The following is a 20,530-nucleotide window of genomic DNA, read 5'->3' on the forward strand; positions in this document are numbered from 1 at the left end:
AGCATTAGCTCTATGTCTCCAATGAAGTATTGTTGTTCAAGGAGGTTTTGAGACCCTGGCATGACCAGTTTTGATAAGTCTGTTGTTGCAGTGGGAAATACGGACTGGCAAAGATGTGTCTTTCCCTGAGCCAAATGACTTTACTGAGGCCAGCAGCCTGACTGAGGAACCATTTCAGGTACTTGTTTCTCCATGTTAAGAGGAGTCTCGTCCTAGATAAATTGGTCAGATCTTAACACAAGAAAGTGGCAGTACCAGACTTATCTTTCCAGCTTATGCATCCAGAGGACAGGCCTTATTAGCCTCTTTGACCATCAAGTCAAGGCAGAGGGAAGGGGGAATGTTCACAATGATTTTTAAATGTCAGAAGCAGTTGCTGAATTTTTTGTAGTTTGCAGGGCTGTTATGATGCAGCATTGACTGTTCCTATAAAAGGGTCCTGGCAAGCAGAGGGAAATGCAAGCATCACATCCAAAGGCATGCCACATGGGGAGGCATCATTGCTGCATTGCTTTCTGAGCCTCCACACTTCCACTTCTGCCTCTCAAAGAGCTTCTTATTTAAGAGTCTTTTCCTTAACATTTGGCTTCTCAGGGGTCCTCAGCTCAATCTGTGCTTGCACTACACCTCAGGTTTTCCCCACCATTTAAGTCCTCTTTCTCCAATGACCAGCATTTACATCAAGCAGACTGTGCAAAGCAAAGTATGGAAAGCCTCGTCTCTGGCAGCATGGGCAGAGAGCGGCTTCCATCCTGCTGCAGCATAGTCAGCAACAGCTATCACTTAGATCACTCTGGGTAACTCTGTAGTGCACATGCTTAAAGGAACAATACAAACCAAAACCAATTCCTACCCCTAAAAAAAACCTCCCACCCTCCCTTCTCCATAAAACCCACCCCCAAAAATATTACTTGAGATTCATTTATATGAATTATTAACCATCATGGACAAACATATTACTCTAGCTCTAGCTAGAAAAATAACACAAAAGGAGAAAAAAAAGCTTTTCTCACATAAACTCTCTCCTTATGTTTAAAGAGAGTGACTGTGAATATATGAGGGGGAAAAAGGCTTGGAAATCTCTTTCAGGGAGCTAAAGTACATTTTGCCACAGTAGACACAGATGAAAATCAAAGAGAATGGGTCTGAGAGAAAGCAAGAAGGTCCAAATTTAACTCTGTTCAGCAAACTGTTACCAGACACTACAGTGCAATGATGAGATTACACAAATACCAGAGAAAGCAGGAATTAGAGACAAATATGCAAAAAGGGGTGGAGAAGGAAAGCATATGTGCAAGTAAACTACTCTTCCGTACAGTAATGAGTATTTTTCAGAGTGGATCAAGAGCAGAAGAATTTCTCAACACCTGCAGCTGGACATTTCTAACACAACTGAAGAGCAATTCTCTGGACAACTCTTCCTCAAGCTGGTTGTATCATTTGAGACCTACAACAAGGTGCAGTGGCAATATGGAAATTTTCAGAAAAAATAATAAGGTCTGTATTGCTTCTCTGTTCATGTTTTACCCTAGCTGTCACTGGGTGAACTAAGTATATTTAAGGCTACAGAGAAGCAGCCATCAATATTTAAGGCTACTTCCTTTTGGGAGGGTAGTTTCCCTGCGCTGGTCCAATAGTGTCAGCTATACGGACAAACCTCTGAGTGCATACAAACTGACAGAAGATCTCCCTTGAAATAACATTGCTGCTGCTAGTCAATATATGCTTACAGCAGCCTCCAAATACCACACACTAGAGTAAAGGACAGACTGCTTGTACAGTGTACATATCAGACTAGATGCTAATTAATTTCCCTGTCAAATCCTGAAGCAAAATTATCAGATGCCTGGGATCTAAGCCTTCCTGACCAACCACATTATATAGTAAGAGAAAAGAAAACCAAAATAAAATAAACATCCATCATAAAACTACTAAAAACATATACATTAGCATTGTAGAAGAATGACACTTGCACCATATTCCATGGATTTTGGCTTCCTGCTGGCTCATGGACACTGAGAACACTGAACTGAAAGCAGGCAGTGGCAGAAGCTAATAGCCACCAGCAACCTCAAGAAGTTTTGTTTTTCAACCTGTTCTACTGATTTTTATTTTTTTTTAAATTGATGGCAATGACAAAGGACAACTTCTTGTGAGAGCGCTGCAAGTGGTGCCCAATGGAATGGCTGAAGAGGTCAGATTTCTTTGTGATTTTCTCTCACACAGGGTACAATGAAATAAACAGTAACCAATGAATAAAACAAGTAACCTGATGGAACCAAGCTACTTGAATGTTTTTCATTGCTAAAAATGTGGAGGAATTGAGCATCTCTGCTCTAAAAGATACCCCAAGCATGTTTAGTCATCAATCCCAGGCATCACTTTTAACTAGCAGCCAAAATGACACTCCTGCACTCTCCCATCCACTACTACTCAGGGCAGAGGAAGCTGTCAGTCTAATACCTGCCTCCCTTGCACAGAGGTCACCGGTGCGGGGAACCAGCAGCAAGCTTTACCAAACACACCCACATTCTGGCTTTCCTTCAACAGTGTTGGACAAGAGCTCCCTGCCTCGCAAGGCAGGCAGCAGCAAAGAAGAGTCCGTAAAAACACCCAAACTTGAAGACGAGTATCAGAAAGTCAGAGTCCTCACATCCGGCCGGCGGTGTGCAACGTCTCGCCCCCGAACCAGTGTTTGTTCAGTGCTCCCTGCAGACTGGATGTGGCCTGAAACAGGCGGGTGAAGCTCACCTCTGCCCAGTGTGGTTCCTGTTCACCTCCGTGTTTAAGGCCAAGTTGTGTAGGAAGAGAAAAAGCTGCCACCACACTTGATTTCTGTTCTGCTGATGCTGTAGAGAAGAACAGTTAAAGCAAGGTTATTTATATTTCTAAAATTGCAACATACCACTTCTCTTTTCCAATAACAACTCAGTTACACTTTTCAAGAGCAGACACTTTAATCCCATCAGCATAACAAGGGGGTGCAGCAAGGGATGAGGGGAGAGAGGGAAATGATAAGTTCTCCAGAAATAATTGTAGCTCTAACATTACAAAAAGAAAAGAGCAGACCCTTTATGCATTGTGCACAAGAGGATTAAACTTTTTTTTTTTGCTTGTAGGATTTCGCAGAGTTTAGCCAAGTGCTGTTTTTAATCAGATTGGCTTCTGAGCCTTTCAAAAGCCCCAGCTGCATGAACAAACAACCTTTTTTTTTTTTTAAAAAAAAAGCCCCCCTTCACCCCGAAAGTAAAAAAAAGAAAAAAATATAACTGGTGATCCATCTGTAAGTGATTTGACACCGTGAAGGTCAAAGGGTTAATCTTCAATTTAAACCACACTGCTGAGACAGCAAAACTCTGATTTCATCTAGTACAAGAAAACACATTCGTGCACACACACACTCCCCCACCCTCCCCCCACCACATTTTCCTTCCCAGCATCTCCAAGATAATACTGCCCTTTTTATAGCCACTTTTGACAGTAAGCCATAAATAATCAGCCTTGGAGCCCTTTCCTACTGACTGGAGCCAATTAAACCTTAAGCAAGAACATACTTGAAAACACACAAAAAACCAAAACCAAGAGGTTATTTCAGGTCCCATTGTCAAGGAAGAAACATGGGAGTTGAGTTTCAGGGGGACACCAGACTACATAATGCAGCTTTGGGACAGGGACGAGGGACGCTGTTCCTCCTTTTGTTATAAGTAATCACCCCCGCAAAAGGGGCTCTGATTATACCCCAACCTTCCTGCACTTTAATGGCATCTCATACAAACAGGTGGGTTTCTCCTTACATTGCCCAGTCTGGGATACTATTTCACCTCAATAACTGACTCTATTAGAAGTCAGTCTTCATTTTCTCATCCAGAATTCCATATTTGCTAAGCAGGCATGATCATTTCTGGAAAACAAAACAAACCAGCCCAAATCTCCGCCCCCCACCCCCCTCCCCAATCCCCAGCAGACGAGGAAACAGAAGATTGGCTTCCCACAACTTTGCCTCAGTACACAGGAGTTCATAAAAGAGCACTGAAGCACATTATATGAACAAGATGTTTCAACCCAGATTAGCCCAACAGGGCAGAACAACACAGTTGCAAAGCATTTTTTACATAATCAAAATAAGAGAGTTGCAACTGGAGTTGGTGTATTGGAGATGTGTCAATAGACAGCTCTTCAAAGCCCTTCCAGATAGTCATTAAATTATGTTCGTATTCCAGTGTGAGTAGATCTGTGCCATTTGAATCACAAGCACACACAAAACAGGCTTCCAGAAAACCTGTGTTCATCTTGCATCTTAGCAGTGGGTCATTATTCTTGCCCTCAAGACTTAACAAGAAGAAATGGATTTAGAAAAGCTCAAACATTTTCCCACCACACATTTCAAGAGCACTGTGTTTGTAGCATAACCTGTAAGCAGTGGCTCTAGAGCCTGCTATTATTTATTTCAAAGTAACTAGTCCTGGGTTCAGTCCTTACTGATTGTACAGGCATTGCTAGGTTTACAGGTGAAAACAATCTTTTATAAACTGTCCTGTAAGACTGGGTTAAAACCCACTAATTTGGTCTCAAAAAGCAAAAGCAAAGCTTTTGATTTGTTACTCGCATCTCAGTTTGACCAGGTTTGCCTTCCTCACCAAACTCCAGAGATTCTTAGCACCCTCCTCCATACAGCCACACTCCTAAAACTGTTCAAACTGCACAGGGAACCACAACGTCCCTGTGACATGTAGATACAACGTTTTCATTGAGCTATTACAGCTTAGGCAGATTCCTTAAACAGAGATCTTTGGGTAACACCTCAATGAAGTGGAGTACAAGAACAAAGCGCTCTTCTGCAGTTTCTATAAGCCAGGAACTATGATAGGAGAGCGCAGAGGACAAACATATTGCAGATGCTCTGAAGACAATCTGCTTTGTTAGATTACTTTATTCTATTGGCAGCCAAGAGGCTAAAAACTTGCCTTATAGAGACTTAGTAAGGGAAAGGCAAAAGGATGTTTAAAACTTGGTAGAGAAATCCTAAGCTTGAAATGCATCTCAGCTTCATTGGTGGACCCTCTCTAATGGAAACTCTCATGGAATTTTTATAAAGTGGGTTAATTTGGGCGCACACAAGAGGAGTCCTGATCTGGCATGTAAAGTTTTAGTATTTCACAATGTTGGGAGCATAAACATGTGTAAGAACCCCCATATTGATGTCCTCCTTCATGCAGGAGGCTGCTTTGTGCTTCTCATACAGTGACAGATTTCTCATTATTCTGGCTCCTCAAGTTTTATACCTCACCTCAGGAGAATAGGATTACCTGCTCTTTCCAGTGATAGGTAAAGGAGGCCATGTTCTGGAAAAAACAGTGGAAGGACTGAGACTGAGCTCATATGCATTTTTTGTTTTTAAGGGGGGAACTTTTTGAGGAAGGTATTAAGTTTTAGCTTTATCAGGTAAATAAGAATGTTAGAACTGTACTTCATGATGGTTTACAGACCTGCAAGAGAATCAGTGGGATAAGACAAATACTGAGAAAAGCTCTAATATGTATTTTACCTTATATTCTATTGTGTTTATTTCACTGCCTCTTGAAATCACTTTTTGGTACAGCATTTTTGTCCTTTTCCAATTAAAATTGTTTCCTGTATTTCAAGGAGATTTCCATGCAAGAGCAGAATAGGAAATATTCTACCCTTGGTTCTCATTGCTTATAAGAAGCATACCATCTCAAATAACTTTTTAAAGAATGTTGACACCTTTTTGTTTTGAAGTAAAAACTAGAGCACTACATTGAGGGCACCTTTCCAGGTTTTATTTCTAGACCCAGGGCTTGCTTGTATTTCCCTAGGTCTGTATTCAGCCAGCATTTTCTTCCATGGTGGTGTGGTCCCACACACACTTTCACTGGCCCACGTACTGGAGCAGCTCACTCACAACGTCCTCTCCCCACAGCAGTGCTGGAAAGTGAACTACAGCAGCACAATGATCAAGGCCAGAACTAATCTGATAAAGTTGTCCTTACTGTTTAACAGGTCATCCTAATCTGATCCATGTACTCAGACTGATGCTTGCTCCAGGACAAGAGAAAGAGATGACCTGTGAAGAGGAGCAAGCTGGACTACGTGCTTCAGCAGCAAGCCCAGCTAATGGTGTTTAGAGTTATAGCTTCACTTCTGGGCTGATTTGCTTTCTGTGGTACTAATTCGGCCACAGACAAGACACAGGGACAAGAGCCACAGAACAGAATGGCAGATATTATTTGCAGTAAACAATTTATGGAAATAACTAAAAAATGCCCTTTTCACAAGTTCCTGTGTCTTTTTCCCCAGATATGCTTCAGCCAAGACCAAAATTCTTAAATATTTCAAGTCTGAGGAATTTTTGGTGTGGTATAATTTAGCTTTCAGGAGCGACAGAAAACCCAGAGGAGTGATTCCATGAACTTGGCATATATTTTTTTTTAAATGTGATATACTTTGAGACATTTTTCTATGAGTCATAACTATTGTGACACTGGTGTATCATTTCCCTAAGCTTCACAAGGCTGATTTGCCCTTTATCAAAATAACTCAATCTTCAGAGTCACTACTGCACAAAAATATCAGGGATGAACACTTTGCCACCTCCATGTGGGAGCAACAAAATAATCCTTTTGAGGCTTCCTTCCCAAGAAGGAAAGAAGCCCCTCTTGCCCTCTACACTAACTGTAACTAAAGAAGAGTAGACTTGTGAATACAGTAAGTAAACACCAAGCTGGAAACACATAAAACCATTTCCTATTGCAGCTGCTGCTTTTTAAAGGGGATATCCTTAAGAGACTGTCTGTCTGAAATGTTAGCATGAATGCTTCAATGAGTCACAAGAAAAGGCCATTTTACAGGAAAAGTGTTCTCTGCAGCAACAGTACATTAGTGAAGCCTCTTCCATGAACTGTGCTGAACCAAAAACCAGACTACTTGTAAACAAACACAAAAAAAACATGCAAGACTTTTACTGGAAGCAAATGAAAGAGGAACATGCCTGACCCGACACTTAGTCCTTCCCCATAATTAATTCCTAATACATGTTTCACACTGTAAGCATACAGATATATATCTGGCAGATGGCACCCCAGACGTCAAAACCTTTTGTACTCCTACCAAGCCTTTGCACAGGGTGATCAAAGGGAAGATCAGGACAGGTGATGCACTTCAAAGAAAATGCTGTCCCTTTGACATAGCTCCTTGAATCCATGAGCATAAATGTTTAACAGATTAATAAGACTCATTTTTACACTTGATATACATGTGCCATTAACATCCCTGTTTAAAAAAGTAAATATGCTTGTCACATACACATGTTGTATGTGGGTCTGTCTGGTACACTCTGTCTACCCTCTTGATCTCATGGGCAGCTTCTGACTTTGCTTCATAGCTTCCAGACAATCAAGGGTCATATTCTGATCCCATCTTAACTAGAAGGATTAATATGGCCCTAAATGGTGCTGTGAGAGCAAAAGAAGAATAATGGCATATGCGTACATAAAAACATTATTCTTCCTTTAATGACTAATACAAGTATTAGCAACAAGTTGTTGGGATTGTATTTATTCACTGAATACAAAAATACTTGCACACCGGGAGCAGTTGCTGACTCATCGCTGAAGGCTGTTTTGGCTGCCAGGTGGCTGGAGGCATATTGTGCTACCACAAAATATGCTTTAGCTTAGAAAGACTAGAAAGTCACAGTCCCCAAGGCAACAGAGGTTACAGAAGGTGTCCCCTACTGGAGAGAGAAATGCAGGCCATTGGAAGTCAAATACAAATCTTTCCAGCTGTGATTCCTAATGACCAAAGTATAATGCATGTGTAGAACCAGCAGAGAAAAAAAAGGAGGCAGTAACAGAGGAAAAAAATGAAAGAGGAGCTCAGCCACACGGTTTCTCATGGTAACACAATAAAGAAGATGAGAGCCCTTCCTCGGGAAATGCCATCCTTCTGTCTTGCAATGACTCTTACATGGGACTCACCTTATAGTAAAAGGAGGCATCATGTCAAGTACTGCTTCCTTTCTCATGAGCCCCATCAGACTTTGCAACAAGAGAAGCAAGACGTGTGTTTATAGAGAGAGGACAGACAGCACTGGGCAAAGCCAAAAGGATGCAGGGTACCCCCAAACCCAATGCATGGGCTGCCCAGCCCAAGTACGGGAGAGGGCACGGACCGAGGCGCTGGTTTGGAGCAGCAAACAGCGACGGCTGTTGCCCCAAACCCGCTGCTGGCGCAGCTGCGCAGGTGAGCCCTTTCTCGGCTTTCTCGGCGTTTAAAAACAAACACGCAGCCACTCGCGCCTTCCTCTCCAGCGCGGGCAGGAAGGGGAAGCAGACAGCCGCCATGGCAACAGCCAGCTGACGGCAACCTGGGAAGGGCAACCACCGGCCACTGCGTTCCCAGGCCCTCAGCCTTCCCCTCCTTCCCCATCCCGAGAGGCACGCTGGCTTATTTTCCACAAATACAGTACATAAAGATCATGCATTTCCACAGAACCCTGCCTGATACCACCCTGTACCTGCGGCCCGGGGTCCGGCACGGCTCACCCCCATGCTCTGGATGTGGGCGTATGTGTGTGAGAGAGTGCTGAAGAGATACCCAGGACAGGACACCCCACACCGCCCAGCCACAGGCGGCAGCTGCAAGAGTTTTTGACCTTTTTAAGGCTTTATTGACTGAACCTGCGTGTGATGGGGCAGGGCTGTTCCACAGCTCGCGGCGCTCACCGCCTGCCTTGCGCGGGCCGCGGGACCCGGTGACCTGTGTCTGGCATCCATTCCTTCACCAGCAGAAGGGAGGCGCTCCCAAAACTGCTCGCTGCTGCGGAGACCCCCCCTAGTGATTAAAGTCTGCCTCGGGGTTTGCTTAAAATAACAATTTAAAAGTTTTTACAGGAAAAATATCCTGGCGCAGGGGGGAAGGGGTGGGCGCGGGGCCGCCCGGCTGCGGGGGAGGCGGCGGGAGGGCAGGTGCAGGGCTGGAGCCTGCGGGCAGCGCAAACTCTCGTCAGCAGCGCCGATGAGTCAGAGGCTAAATTTAGCCGGCGATATAAACACAGCCGCCGAGCGCAAACAGGGCCCGGCCGGGCCCTCGCACGCACCCGCTCCTCCTCGCCCGCCGGCCGGGTCCGCTGGCCCTCGGGGGGCTCCAGCCCCTTTGCCAGCGCGCCCTCGGGTCTGGCTCCCATCACGGAAAACCTAACGGGGGTTAACAGGAATTGCCTCACTGCTTGTTTTTGGACCACTGTTTTTTTCTGCCGTGGTCCGGTCCTCGGAAGGATTCCTTTTCAATTGGCAAGGCAGCTAGTGAGGAGAAACAAACAAACAAACAAAAAAACCCAGCATCCAAACGGAGACTATAAAGGCTGGCAGGACATTCCTCCTCGGTGGCTTGAAACAAAAGAGAACTCTGCATTTGGGCGCTTGCTTTCCTGCCTTTCCAGCATAAAATTTAATTGAGTAAAATACAAACATGTACACTCCTCTCCATAAGTAATCAGTCCAAACATCTCATCATCCCGCTCAGAGATGGCACTATCTTAATAAGATCAACCAACCTAGGTGGAGGACTGAAGGCAGAACAACTAGGTTCCTATCAGCAATCCTTGTATGATCTCAGTCAAGTTATAACCTGCATTTTCTACTCTCCCACAATAAAAAATAAGTGGGGCATTACCACAATTATTTCTTAATTGAAAAATAATTTCTCAGCTGTCACACTGCTACACGCAGAAAGCATGTTACCACTGTCACAGTGCTGCCAGAGCTCAGGAAATCCAGAAGAACCTGTGGAGACTGAAGGGGTTGTACAGGAGAGACAGCAGCACTGAACACTGATGTTAGAAATACTGCAGAAAGATTCACCTGCACTGTCTCAAAGAACTGCTTTGTGCTCTTTATTCTGGGCAGTCTTGGCCTTTTGAGGTTGTGGCCCCATTGCCTCAAGACAGTCCTGTGTCCAGCAGGATTCATGGCACACAGTTGCACAGAGCTTGCCACCCAGTTCCCTTATCCTCTGCCCACCTTCTCTACCAGAGCTAGGCAGGAAGTTTTGCTTTTTAACATTATCCCCTATTTTAAGTAGGAAGATACATCTAATATATTTAAATCTTTCATCAGGTGAAAGCATAGAAGAGGCTAGATTAGGATGATGTAGAAGTTTTGTGGGTCTTATTGAACTGATATACAATGATTATATGTGACTTGCATCAAGAGTGTGTATAGCCCAGCCTCCAGCAGCAGCCTTACATGGCTGCCTGAGGAAAAGCTGCTAAGGGCAAGTACATGCAATAGCTTCCACTAGTACTCTCTTTCAACATCTAACTAGTTTGAGCTTAGGCTTTTCTGAGTCAGATCTGGTTTCTGTTTATTTAATGTCTGCTTCAATGGCCATAAACTTGTCTCAATTCCCCTTGAACCCAGATAAAGCACTGGGATGCACAATATGCCTTGACAAGGAGCTCCACAGCTTTCACCTGTTGCATGAAAAATGACCTCATTTACTTTGAACTCCCACTAGTTTGACTTGATTTTGCCTAGTTCTTGTACTGGGAGAAATTAGTCTATTCATGTCACTTTTGATTTCTGTTTAATATTGCTTCCCTCTTGGTTTGTATATTTTTTTAGGCTTAGTAGTCCTTAACCCATTTCTTCATATGGAAGTTCTATCGTCCGTCTTGCCCTTCTCTGAACCTTTTCTGGTTCTGCTGCATCATTTTTTGATGAAGGAAACCAGAACTTCATATAACATTCAAGATACGATAGAAATATGAATTTATACAGTGGCATAACTATGTGCTTGTTCTCAGTGTCTTTTCTTAACATACCAAAGAATACCATTTCAGACAAAGTGTGAAATGGTCCAGCACATTTCTGTTAACCTACATGTCAAGCAATCAGCTCCATGGGCAGCAGGATTTCAAAACAGGTGATAGACAAGGGGCAGCAAGTTGTTGTGTCATTTGTATGCATGGGGAAGGTACACTTCCAAGCCCACCTTCTCCTTCATTGTCATTTGTCAAAATGAAAAGAAAGGGAGGAAAAAAAACTAATAACAATAAGCAAAAAATCTGTTTCCACCTCCTTCTCCTTATATCAAATTTTTGACTCCACTGACCATAAGAATGGCTCGCCCCTTCCTTTCCTCAAGCATAGGATTCCAGTTCCATAGCCCTGAAAGAACTTTGTTTTACATCTCAGGCTTCCCAAACTCACACCCACCCACCCCCTGCCCTTTAAACTGGGCTCACTCACTTCAGGAGTTCTCTCCCTCACCATGTTTGTGCATCCTCAGCTGGAGGTTCGAGTCCTGCACCAGTGGGCAACACACAGAAAGCAGAGCTGAAGAGGTGACCCACTGCTGTGCACAGCAGCACAAGGACCAGCCAGCAGGGAAGATCCTGAAAGGCACTGACCTACCCAAGAAACAAATGAACAAAAACACGTACCCCAGGTCTCAAAGAGACTGTAGATACAAGTAAAGTATGGAGCTGCTGGTGCTACAGGCTTAGCTGCAGGACAGTCTGAATCTCTGTATTATTATTAGGAAGCTTTCCTGAACACTTTTCCTAAAATATAAGGTCATCATAAAGAACAGATTCCTGCAAACAATTCCAGTGTAAAAAAGCACCTGTTAAAAATGCCCTGAATGTCCTTAATAGTGAAAAAAGCCTGACGGAGTTTGGGATAAATGATGCACATGTAGTACCATGTACCCATTCTCTCACGCCAGTAAGTTTCCAACAAGTGAGCAGGCTCCCTGTTGCATAAGTAGACGTGTCTCAGAGGAGGCCTTGATAACTCTTATGAGAGACAGACAGGAAGAAGTATGCAAAACATAACACGTTTCACTTTCAAAGGAAAATAACATTTCCTTCTGGACATTTTCAGTGTCATTAGCTTGAGGCAAACAGGTACATGCCTCGCCATCTGCCCACAGCCAGCGTGGATGCAGGCATTTGTGTTCCATGGGCTGCTGAACCCTGTTGCAGTGATGGTAAGACTTACTTGCTGAACCAACTGGGGAATTTAGAGAAACAAAGTTTTCTATAGCTAGATCCACAGAGGATTTTTGAGCATGGTCAGCATATCTAAATCAACTGCAGGATTCCTGATGTGTTGGAAAGGGACTTTGTTGTTGTTTGTAATGCACTTATTTACTCAAGAAAGCTCAGTTCTGATTCAGCATCTGGTTCTCATTGAGGCTCAGCTTTTTTTAAACTGAGCTTTCCAGATGGGTTGACTGAAGCACAAGGAGGTCAAGAGACTTGTCTGAGGTCATACAGCAAGTCAGTGGCTCTGCTTGGACCTGAGCCCAGAACTGTTCAAGGCTACCACTCCTTGGCTCTTAAAGAGACAATTTTATCCCCTGTGAAGTGATCTTATCTCCATGAAGAAGAAATATGATAAAAGCAGTCCCCTCAAAGCTGCAGCCTGCTTAAAAAGAGTTATTTTATTTGGAAAAAGCTACAGAGTTCCAGTGCCTCACTGGAGCCCGTCAAACTGAAGGGGTGTGATCCTGACATACAGTGTCATCCACCCTACCCCTGGATAACCCCCTGCTCCTCTGGGGCGGCTTTGCTGCCACCACCATTCCTGCTTGTGTACTCACATCCCATCTAACAACCCCTCATGTCATGAAATACACTCTCCATTCAGCAGGAGACCCTGAGGAGGGTCAAAGCCGCTCCTCAGGAAAGGAAACCCAAGTGCACTCAGGACCTGAAGCAGAGCCCAAGCACTTGCTGCCGCAGCCTGGACATGTGGGGTGTGGGAAGCATATCCCAGCCAACCAACCAGCAGGTCCCATAAGCTCAGCTCTGTTCTCCATAACCTCAGAGCACGCTCTTGAAGTTCAGCCACAGGCTGAGCTACAGCAGCAGTTCAGCAATTCCAGAGCAAAGACACACTTGCTTCAAACCAAGGAGGAGGTGGCAGGTACTGGCTTCTCTTGCAGAAAGCATGACTTGCCTCTACCTTGTTTTCCAGGGGCAGGGTGAAAAAAATGAAACAGGGAAGTCTGCTAGAAGCTACACAGCCTCAATCAAGTAAGAGACAGTAAAGAATTAAAAAAAACCCTCCTATATGGGTCTCACATGTCATTCTGCAGAGCCCTTGCAATTTAGATCAACCTGTAGCAGACTCTGCTATTTAGGAACACAGAGTGTTGCTCGAGTCTTCTTACAAGAAATTCAGCATCTTAAGGAGATGAAAGACATGGAGTTCTAGGGAATGTTGTGTTACTGCTCTAGCACTGTTCTAAGGATGAAATAGCCAGGTTTTAAATTACTGTTTTCTGTTTAACATATTAATAGGAAATGAAACTCTGAAAGTGATTTTCATGCCAAAAGCAAGCATAGGTGCGGCCAATTTTCTTATTCTTGCTAGATGCATACCCAAAAATCTTTTGTATAGCCAAGAACCACAGAATAAATACCATTTAGCTCCAGAAGCCCAGAGAAGAGATAACAATGACTCTCCAGGGCTCCAAGTGTAGGATGGGGTTAGACCATGCATGCAGCAGAGTCCAATGACAACTCAGTGATGTCAGCCTCAGCAGCAACTGCCTGCTCAGTTTCTCTCTCAGCCAGGGATGTACATTAACCAGCAGCCTTTGTGTCAACATAGCCTTGCTGCTGCTGCAGCAGAATGGGGGCCATACCTGAACTGCTGGAGAGTCTCACAGAAGTCAAGAGCCATGAGAAGGCAGCTCTTGAGCTAGCTGGATGCACCATTCCAATGCTAAAAGCCTTTCCTAACTTCCACTGAAAGGGCACACGCATTTTCTTTTCACAGGTTCACAGATAAATGTTTTGTAGGCTCTGAAAACGGGCACAGCTTGTTGAAAACCAAGCTTGCTCTCTCTCAGGACTTCACAAGACCACACTGGTGTGACTAACTTTGTGGTATTCTAAATCTGATTCAAGACACCACTCTGGAAAGTTGGTTTTGACCAAATGTTTGAGACAAGCTGAAATGGGGTTTTCAAATCAGGGGTTAGTTTCACAGCAAGATAAACGACAGCCCAGTTTTCCATGCCTCGGAGACTGCCCCTTCCAAACCACAGCGCATTGTGAACCGCTCACGTGTCTCCAGGGGCAGAGCGCCTGCTCCTTCAGCAACGGGCTGGGCAGTCCTTGCACATAGGACGGAGGGGGTTCTCCACAGGGGATTCATGCCAAAAGCCAAAGGAAATCCTCCATGCAGGACTGGGAGGGAAGGGATTGGGCATGACAACCAAACACTCCACAGGGATCAGTGCTTTGGACACCAATATGTGGCTCAATACTCAGTTTCCCTGACAAACAAGAAAGAATCCCTCGGCAGATCCAAATGCCAAGGCCTATCCCAGGGTCAGGCTGTGGATAACCACTGGCTGAACTACTCTGTCCTCGGGTTAAGTTTTCGAGTTGATTTGGTTTTGGTATTTTTTCCCCGTTTTGTTTTCAAATTTAAATGGCTGAAGGCCCCCCGCTCCGTCCCCTTTACAACTTGTTGCTGTTCCAGTTCAAACAAAGAGCGCGGAGCCCCTCCTCTGGCGGGCCCCGGGGGCCGGGCCGGGCCGCGCCGCCCAGCGCAGCCGGACGCCTTTGTTTACTACGGCTCCACACGCCGGGCTGGCCGCCGGCCGGGACTGCCGGCACCGGGAGCCGCGGCCCGGCACCGGGAGCCCGACCCCGCCTGCCCTGGTGGGGCCGGGGCCGGTGGGCCCTCCGGGACGCGTTTCCAAGGCACGGGCATCAGATAGGGACACTCCCCCCAGATGAAAAGGGTCAGGTTACAACCAGTTCCACCAGTTCGGTGCAGGGCTCCTCCGCCAAGTTGGTTAAACCTTCCCTTTCCTGAGAGACAGCCTGGCGAGAGAGCGGGGCCTGCAGCTAACTCTGGCGAAAAGGCGCCACCGGGGAAAAACCCATTCAACCACAAACAACACGTTAAAGATCTCGTGGTAGCGCTTTATTCCTGCAGTTTGCTAAATGACATTCATAGCCCCATCTACATTTCTACAGGCTAATCTTCCTTTTCCTTCTTTAATCATCCACCTGTTAGGAGATGAGGAGTCCCAGAATTTCCTCATCTCTCAGGTGACACAGAGAGAACCAAGCTTTTGCCCAGCCACAAGCCACACTCTCTGACCCGGACAGAGATCCTCACTTACCTTTGAGAAGGGCTGCAAACGATCCCACAGTTAACAAACTCACTTGGAGTAGGATAAACTTTTTGTCCCTTTCTGAAATCAGCAAAATTTCTTCATATACAAGCAGATGCACACCCTCCTTGTTGGGCTTGCATAGAAGTGGCAAACTGCTGCCTACTGTTAAGCTTCTGCCACCACTGACCATCTCTGTATGGGCTGAGATTTCCATTTTATCTCTACTCAAAGGGGAAGGAGACCAAGGAAGAAAGAATCAAGGGTTCTGGGGGTAATGGTTATTTTGTTTCTTTGAACAGCAGTGTTTGGTTTTTGGTTTTTGTTTTTGGGTTTTTTTAAATTTTTGTTTTGTTTTTTTAAGAAACCAAGAATCTGGAGTGTGTTTTTCAAACCTGATAGCATCTTACAGGTGTATTTTGTGGTGAGGAAGTTATTCACAAGTCTGAGACACTAGCTACGACTGTCTTACTAGTAGCTGCTAGCAAGTCTAGTATGATCAAAATATTCTTTACAACATTACATAGAACTGCCGTTAGACAACAAGGGGTGTCAGAACAGACTCCAATCTTGTTATCTCCAAGACAAGGAGTTGACATAAGCCGCTGATGGCTACATGTTCCACAGAAGAGAAGGTGCTGGTGGTGAGGAGAATGGAGAAGAGTAAAAGCTGTAATAAAAAGCAAGAGGAAGATCCCTGGGAAAAGCCTCAAACCCCACTGCTGAAGAACGGGAAGAGCTGGAATAGCAGCAGCTAACACAGAAGAGCTCCCTTCCCAGGCAGTAAATGCTCATATTCATATTCCCTCATATTCTCTTCCCTCAACCTGCCAGTCTTTAGGAAGAGCAAGCAATCTAGCATAAGAAAAATCCATCAGGATACTCCTGCCATTTTATCACTGCTGGCAGTCTGCTGTCTTAAACAACAGTTCACTTAGCTGATGGCTGGAGCCAGTCTTCAGAGTAGCACTCTTAGGCAGGTAAACCCCCATTTCCCCTCCAGAGACACCCTACCCTCTGTATGTGGAGCCGGTGGAACTGGTCGGCAATGCACTGCAACTTCCGTGCAATCTGCACCTCAGCACGTGCTTCCCGCTGACCTTCCTGAGGTTCCTCCTGGAGGTGCGGATCCAACACAAAGCCAGCTGGAGGGACATGTAAACGGTAACCAGCACTCCCTACAAAACAGAGCAGAAGAGTCATTCTTCCAGTGCAGAGATTATCTTTTCTGCTCAGTATACTTCATGGAGGAAAGAGCTGTACATAGTCCTACATTTTTGACTTTTAAAGCCTAGTTCCTGAAGGCCAAACAGTGACTGTATACTGTAACACAGTGCAGTAAAAGATTTGCCCAGCTTTGAAATAAACTTATATTGATTAAACAGAGCATTGTGTTGATTCCCATAGTCAAATGAGTGGCAGGATCTTAAAATTGATTCCTTTTGCTTGTTTACAGCTCAGCCAAATGCTGTGGCTTGGGATTATTTTAAGGACAGTTTTGCAGTTTTACAGGATCTCTGCCTCAAGTTGTCTCCCCTCAAAGTTGGAAGTATCTTTTGTGTCAGTTTTTTCTCAGTTTTCTGTGATTTAATGATTTTAGTGATTTGAATTAAAGCTGAATTGGATACAGAAAGCTGAGTGGTGACCCATCAGTTACTAGTAAAATACTGGATGGACATGCTACTTATTCAACTTTAATTCCAGTGAAGAGCCTAAAAGCTGTAACTTTTTGCATCTTCTTCTCTCCACTGAAAACTCCTAGGAGTTTCCACTTCCTATGTGGATGAGACAGATCATTGGTAGTTAAAAATGTAGGCAAATTGTAGGATATAAAGTACAGTGAACATTTAGACATCTAGCAGTAAAATCAAATGTGACAGAATAAAGCCAAAGAGAGAAAGAGGGAATATCAAAGACAGCAGAAGCAATGAGCAAGTGTCTGGTTCCTGCAGTGGACAAGCAAGGGTAAGAAAATACAAGTTGTCTTTCTTGAGGGAGCAGGACTAAAGCAAAATAATTTCAGTCCTTTAATAAAACACCCTAATGAAAGAGATCTTGCTTGATTGGGGAAGTGCTAAAGGGACAGTTTCTTTGCTGCAAAGCTAGTGACACTGGAGTGCTCTTACCATAGAAGAGTCTACGTGGCTCTTCAGTGACTCCACAAGGCAACATAACATCCTGACTGGAAGAGGATGGGCTGAGTGTTTGAGTTGCCTTGTCCTGCTGCTCAGGATGCCTGATACCGGGACCACAGCAGTGTGTGAGGGGGAATAGTTGAAACCTCCCCAGAAGGCAGCTGTAGGACTGGTTCTGTGTGAAAAAGCCAGTTGCAGTCATCTCACCAGGCTGACCTGCAAGTCCAAAGTCATCAGAGTGAAACACGTCATCGTCCAGCCCATCCAGGCTAGAATAGTCCTCTTCCAGGTAGCTGGGGCGATCCATTGCTCCTGCAATAAAGAGACATTTGAGGAAACAGCTAAGACACAGCAAGAATGTTGTCCAGGAGAGAATGCCTTCTGCTCCAACAGTAAAACACAACCAATTTTACCACACCTTCCCTCTTCCCCACTTCCCAGTGCTGCCCATCTGCATGGACAGGAGAGGTGAGTGACCTGTGGTGAAGGTTAAGGCTTTGCAGAAAGTCCTCAGGTGCTGGGCCAGAGAGAGACAAAGTTCACATGTGTATAAGTCCACAGCTCCAATTCCACACCTGTTCACAAGCCAAAAGCCAATCCCCAACCTCAGCACACAGAAACTGAAAAGACATTTTAAAAAGCCACCTAGATTCTTCTAATAGCCCCATGGACAGCCAGCTTCTTTGGGGTCTGCTTTGTTTTGGCCTGCTATACTTGAACTTTATGGTATATCCCATTCACTTTTCCCCACCTATTTCTTATTGATGAAGAAAAGCTCTTGTAATCCTAAGGTTGCAAGGCCAGATTTTTAAGAAACCCCAGTGGTTGCAAAACTTAAGAATTGTCAAAGCCACTTCTGTGAAGCTCTCCATTACTTCTCCCTATGAGGGCCAACTTTCCTTTCAACTTCTCATTTCTCCCCTCAGCTCAACTTAAGACATGTCCCAAACTTGGGAATGTAGTCACTTCCTTATCCCTCTTACCTCAAGCCTACATGCACTGTTACTGCAATGGTTCATCCTACTACTAAAGAAAAACATGGCTGGTGTCAGTGTTTAAAGCAGGATTTCTGTAGTTGCCACAGTAAACACTCCTGAGCTCTGTTACAGCAGAAAACTGAACAAAGATGGTAGAGGGGAAAAACCCCCATGAATCCTAAATCACTATTTCAGAGCTCTTTGCAAACATAAAGCAATTAGAAGCAGTATTACCAAAAATGCCACAAGTCCCTTTACTGTTACCTGTGCATCTAACCCAATTGGAAGACAGACTCCTAAGAGATCCATCTCCAGGATTTCCACCCAGTTCCAAACAAGGCAGTGAAATTCAACTCTTCATGTCTCTTCCTTTGCTCTGGTTTGCGAAGCATTTAACAGAATGGAAGACTAGCAAGAGGAATTTCAGGCCTGAAGGAGACATTAATAATAATTTTATAAGGATGTGTTCAGCGCTGCCCTTGGTGCTCCCATCTCCCCCCAGGTGAGCAGCACTCCAGACACCAGCATGCTAGAGACAACAGGACCAAGCAGTGCAAGAACTGTTTCTGCAGGGCTCTGGCTGGAGGGCACTATGGCTATTTAAGTTGCTGCATCTCAGCAGTTCGCTCAACTGAGCCCCAACTCCCAAAGAAGTTTCTGCAGAACAGAACAGGTACCAGCCCCACAGCTGGATGCAACTCTGATGGATGACAGCAGTGGCAGAGCACTCATAACATTCTCATCCATGGCTTAAAGTAGCACACTGAAAGGAGTTATGGGCCCCAAGAGGCAGGCATGGATGATCTCCTTGCCAGCTCTTCTGCTGGATCAGTCACCTGACAGAGAAGCAGGCGGGAATGTATTTTGTCTTTGCAGGAAAGCTTGCCAGATCTCATCTGTCAGCCTCACTGGGACACGGGCATTCCTCAAAGGAAGTGCAGCAAAGGCACAGAGCAAACCCCAAACAAAAGAGGGTTTAAAGGGCAAGAAGTTTAACTCGACCTCTTGCAATACGGTCCGACCCTTTTGCAGAGCTTTTCAGAGAATGCCGAGGCAGCGCGAAGGGCAGCTCGTCCTACAAGTCACTGGAACTCCTCCTAAAACCTCCAAACACAGCGCACGCTGGGAGCCACAGACACCGGACGGCTCGGGCTACGGGTCTTTGCCCGGGCAGGCCCCCCGTCTCCGGTGCCGTGTCCTACCCACGGCACTTCCTTGCACAAGCCAGCGGCGACAGCCGCGGGCCGGGGCAGCCGCACGCCCGCGCTGACAGGCGGCAGGCCGGGAGCGGAGGGAGGGCTCAGCGCACACGTGCGTGCCAGCGTCCCAAAACAAAGCTGGCCGGCCTCGCTTCGCCACCGCTGGCCGCCTTTAACTCTTCCCCGCCCGGACTGTAGCCCCGCAGATGTGCCCCCGGCCAAGAGGTTTAACGCGGCTTCTCCCGGCAGCGCCGTGGGACAAGACTTCCGAGCTCGGCGGGGCGGCCCGGGAGGGGCAGCGCTGGCTGTGGAATCAGCCGTCGCCTACATCAGCGAATCATCTGCTTTCTCAGCGCCGACCGAGCTCATTCCTCGCACGCACCCTCCCTCTTTCTTCCCCTCTCCCCAGCAAGCGCGGGACTCCGGGCTGGACCGGCCGGGCCGGGGCTGCCCCGAAGCGAGCCCCCTTGCCTGTCACGATCGCGCCCGACCTCGGCACCGCCCTCAGCGGCGACCTGGCACAGAGGCGCCGGCCCCCAGTGGCGAAGGCGCTTCCCGGGCACTCACCGAGAAGCGGGACGGGCGTCCCTCGGGGACGGGACGTCCCGGGAGGAGCCGCCGCCGCCTCCGCTGCAGCCTCCGCACCGCCAAACTGCGGCCGGCGCCGGCGGGCGCGCCGCGAACAGCTGACGGCAGCCCCGCCCCCGCCGCGCCCCGCCCCGCCCCCGCCCGCCAGCCAATGGGCGGGGAGGGGCGGGGCCGGCGCGCAGCAGAGGCGGGGGCGGGGCGGGCCCGCTCCGGCCCGGTGCAGGTGGGAGCGGAGAGGGCTCGGTGCCGGTCCGCCCTCAGCGGGACGCGCCGCTGGCACCTCGGCCTGCAGCCGCGCTCGGAATGCTCCCGCAGCTCCGCAGGCAGCCCCAGCCCGAGCTGGGCCGCAGCCGCGCTGGGCTAGCTTTAAACCTGATGGGAGTGCGACTCCAGGTAGTTGATTTCCAACAAAACTTTGATTTTTCAGCTTTAAATGACTTAGAAAGTTCTTCGTGACTTGTAAAGT

The 20,530-nt window shown here is 46.4% G+C and overlaps 1 protein-coding gene across 2 annotated transcripts; it reads right to left on the bottom strand.

Annotated features, from left to right (window-relative positions):
• Window positions 1–902: 902 nt before the first annotated feature.
• On the bottom strand, window positions 903–20,117 carry BMF (Bcl2 modifying factor). Of its 2 annotated transcripts, XM_084207093.1 has the most exons (5): window positions 20,044–20,097; window positions 18,542–18,706; window positions 17,292–17,612; window positions 16,180–16,343; window positions 903–2,849 (listed from the first exon to the last, which is right to left on the bottom strand). In XM_084207093.1, the coding sequence occupies exons 3-5, from the start codon at window positions 17,605–17,607 to the stop codon at window positions 2,748–2,750; spliced, it is 582 nt and encodes a 193-aa protein (XP_084063219.1). In that variant the 5' UTR covers window positions 17,608–17,612; window positions 18,542–18,706; window positions 20,044–20,097; the 3' UTR covers window positions 903–2,747. The 2 variants fall into 2 exon arrangements, with proteins under 2 accessions (XP_084063219.1, XP_084063218.1); XM_084207092.1 differs by lacking the exon at window positions 18,542–18,706 and having other exon boundaries at window positions 20,044–20,117.
• Window positions 20,118–20,530: the final 413 nt, after the last annotated feature.

Source organism: Fringilla coelebs (genome assembly GCF_963513975.1).
Source record: "Fringilla coelebs genome assembly, chromosome: 6".
Lineage (NCBI taxonomy): Eukaryota > Metazoa > Chordata > Aves > Passeriformes > Fringillidae > Fringilla > Fringilla coelebs.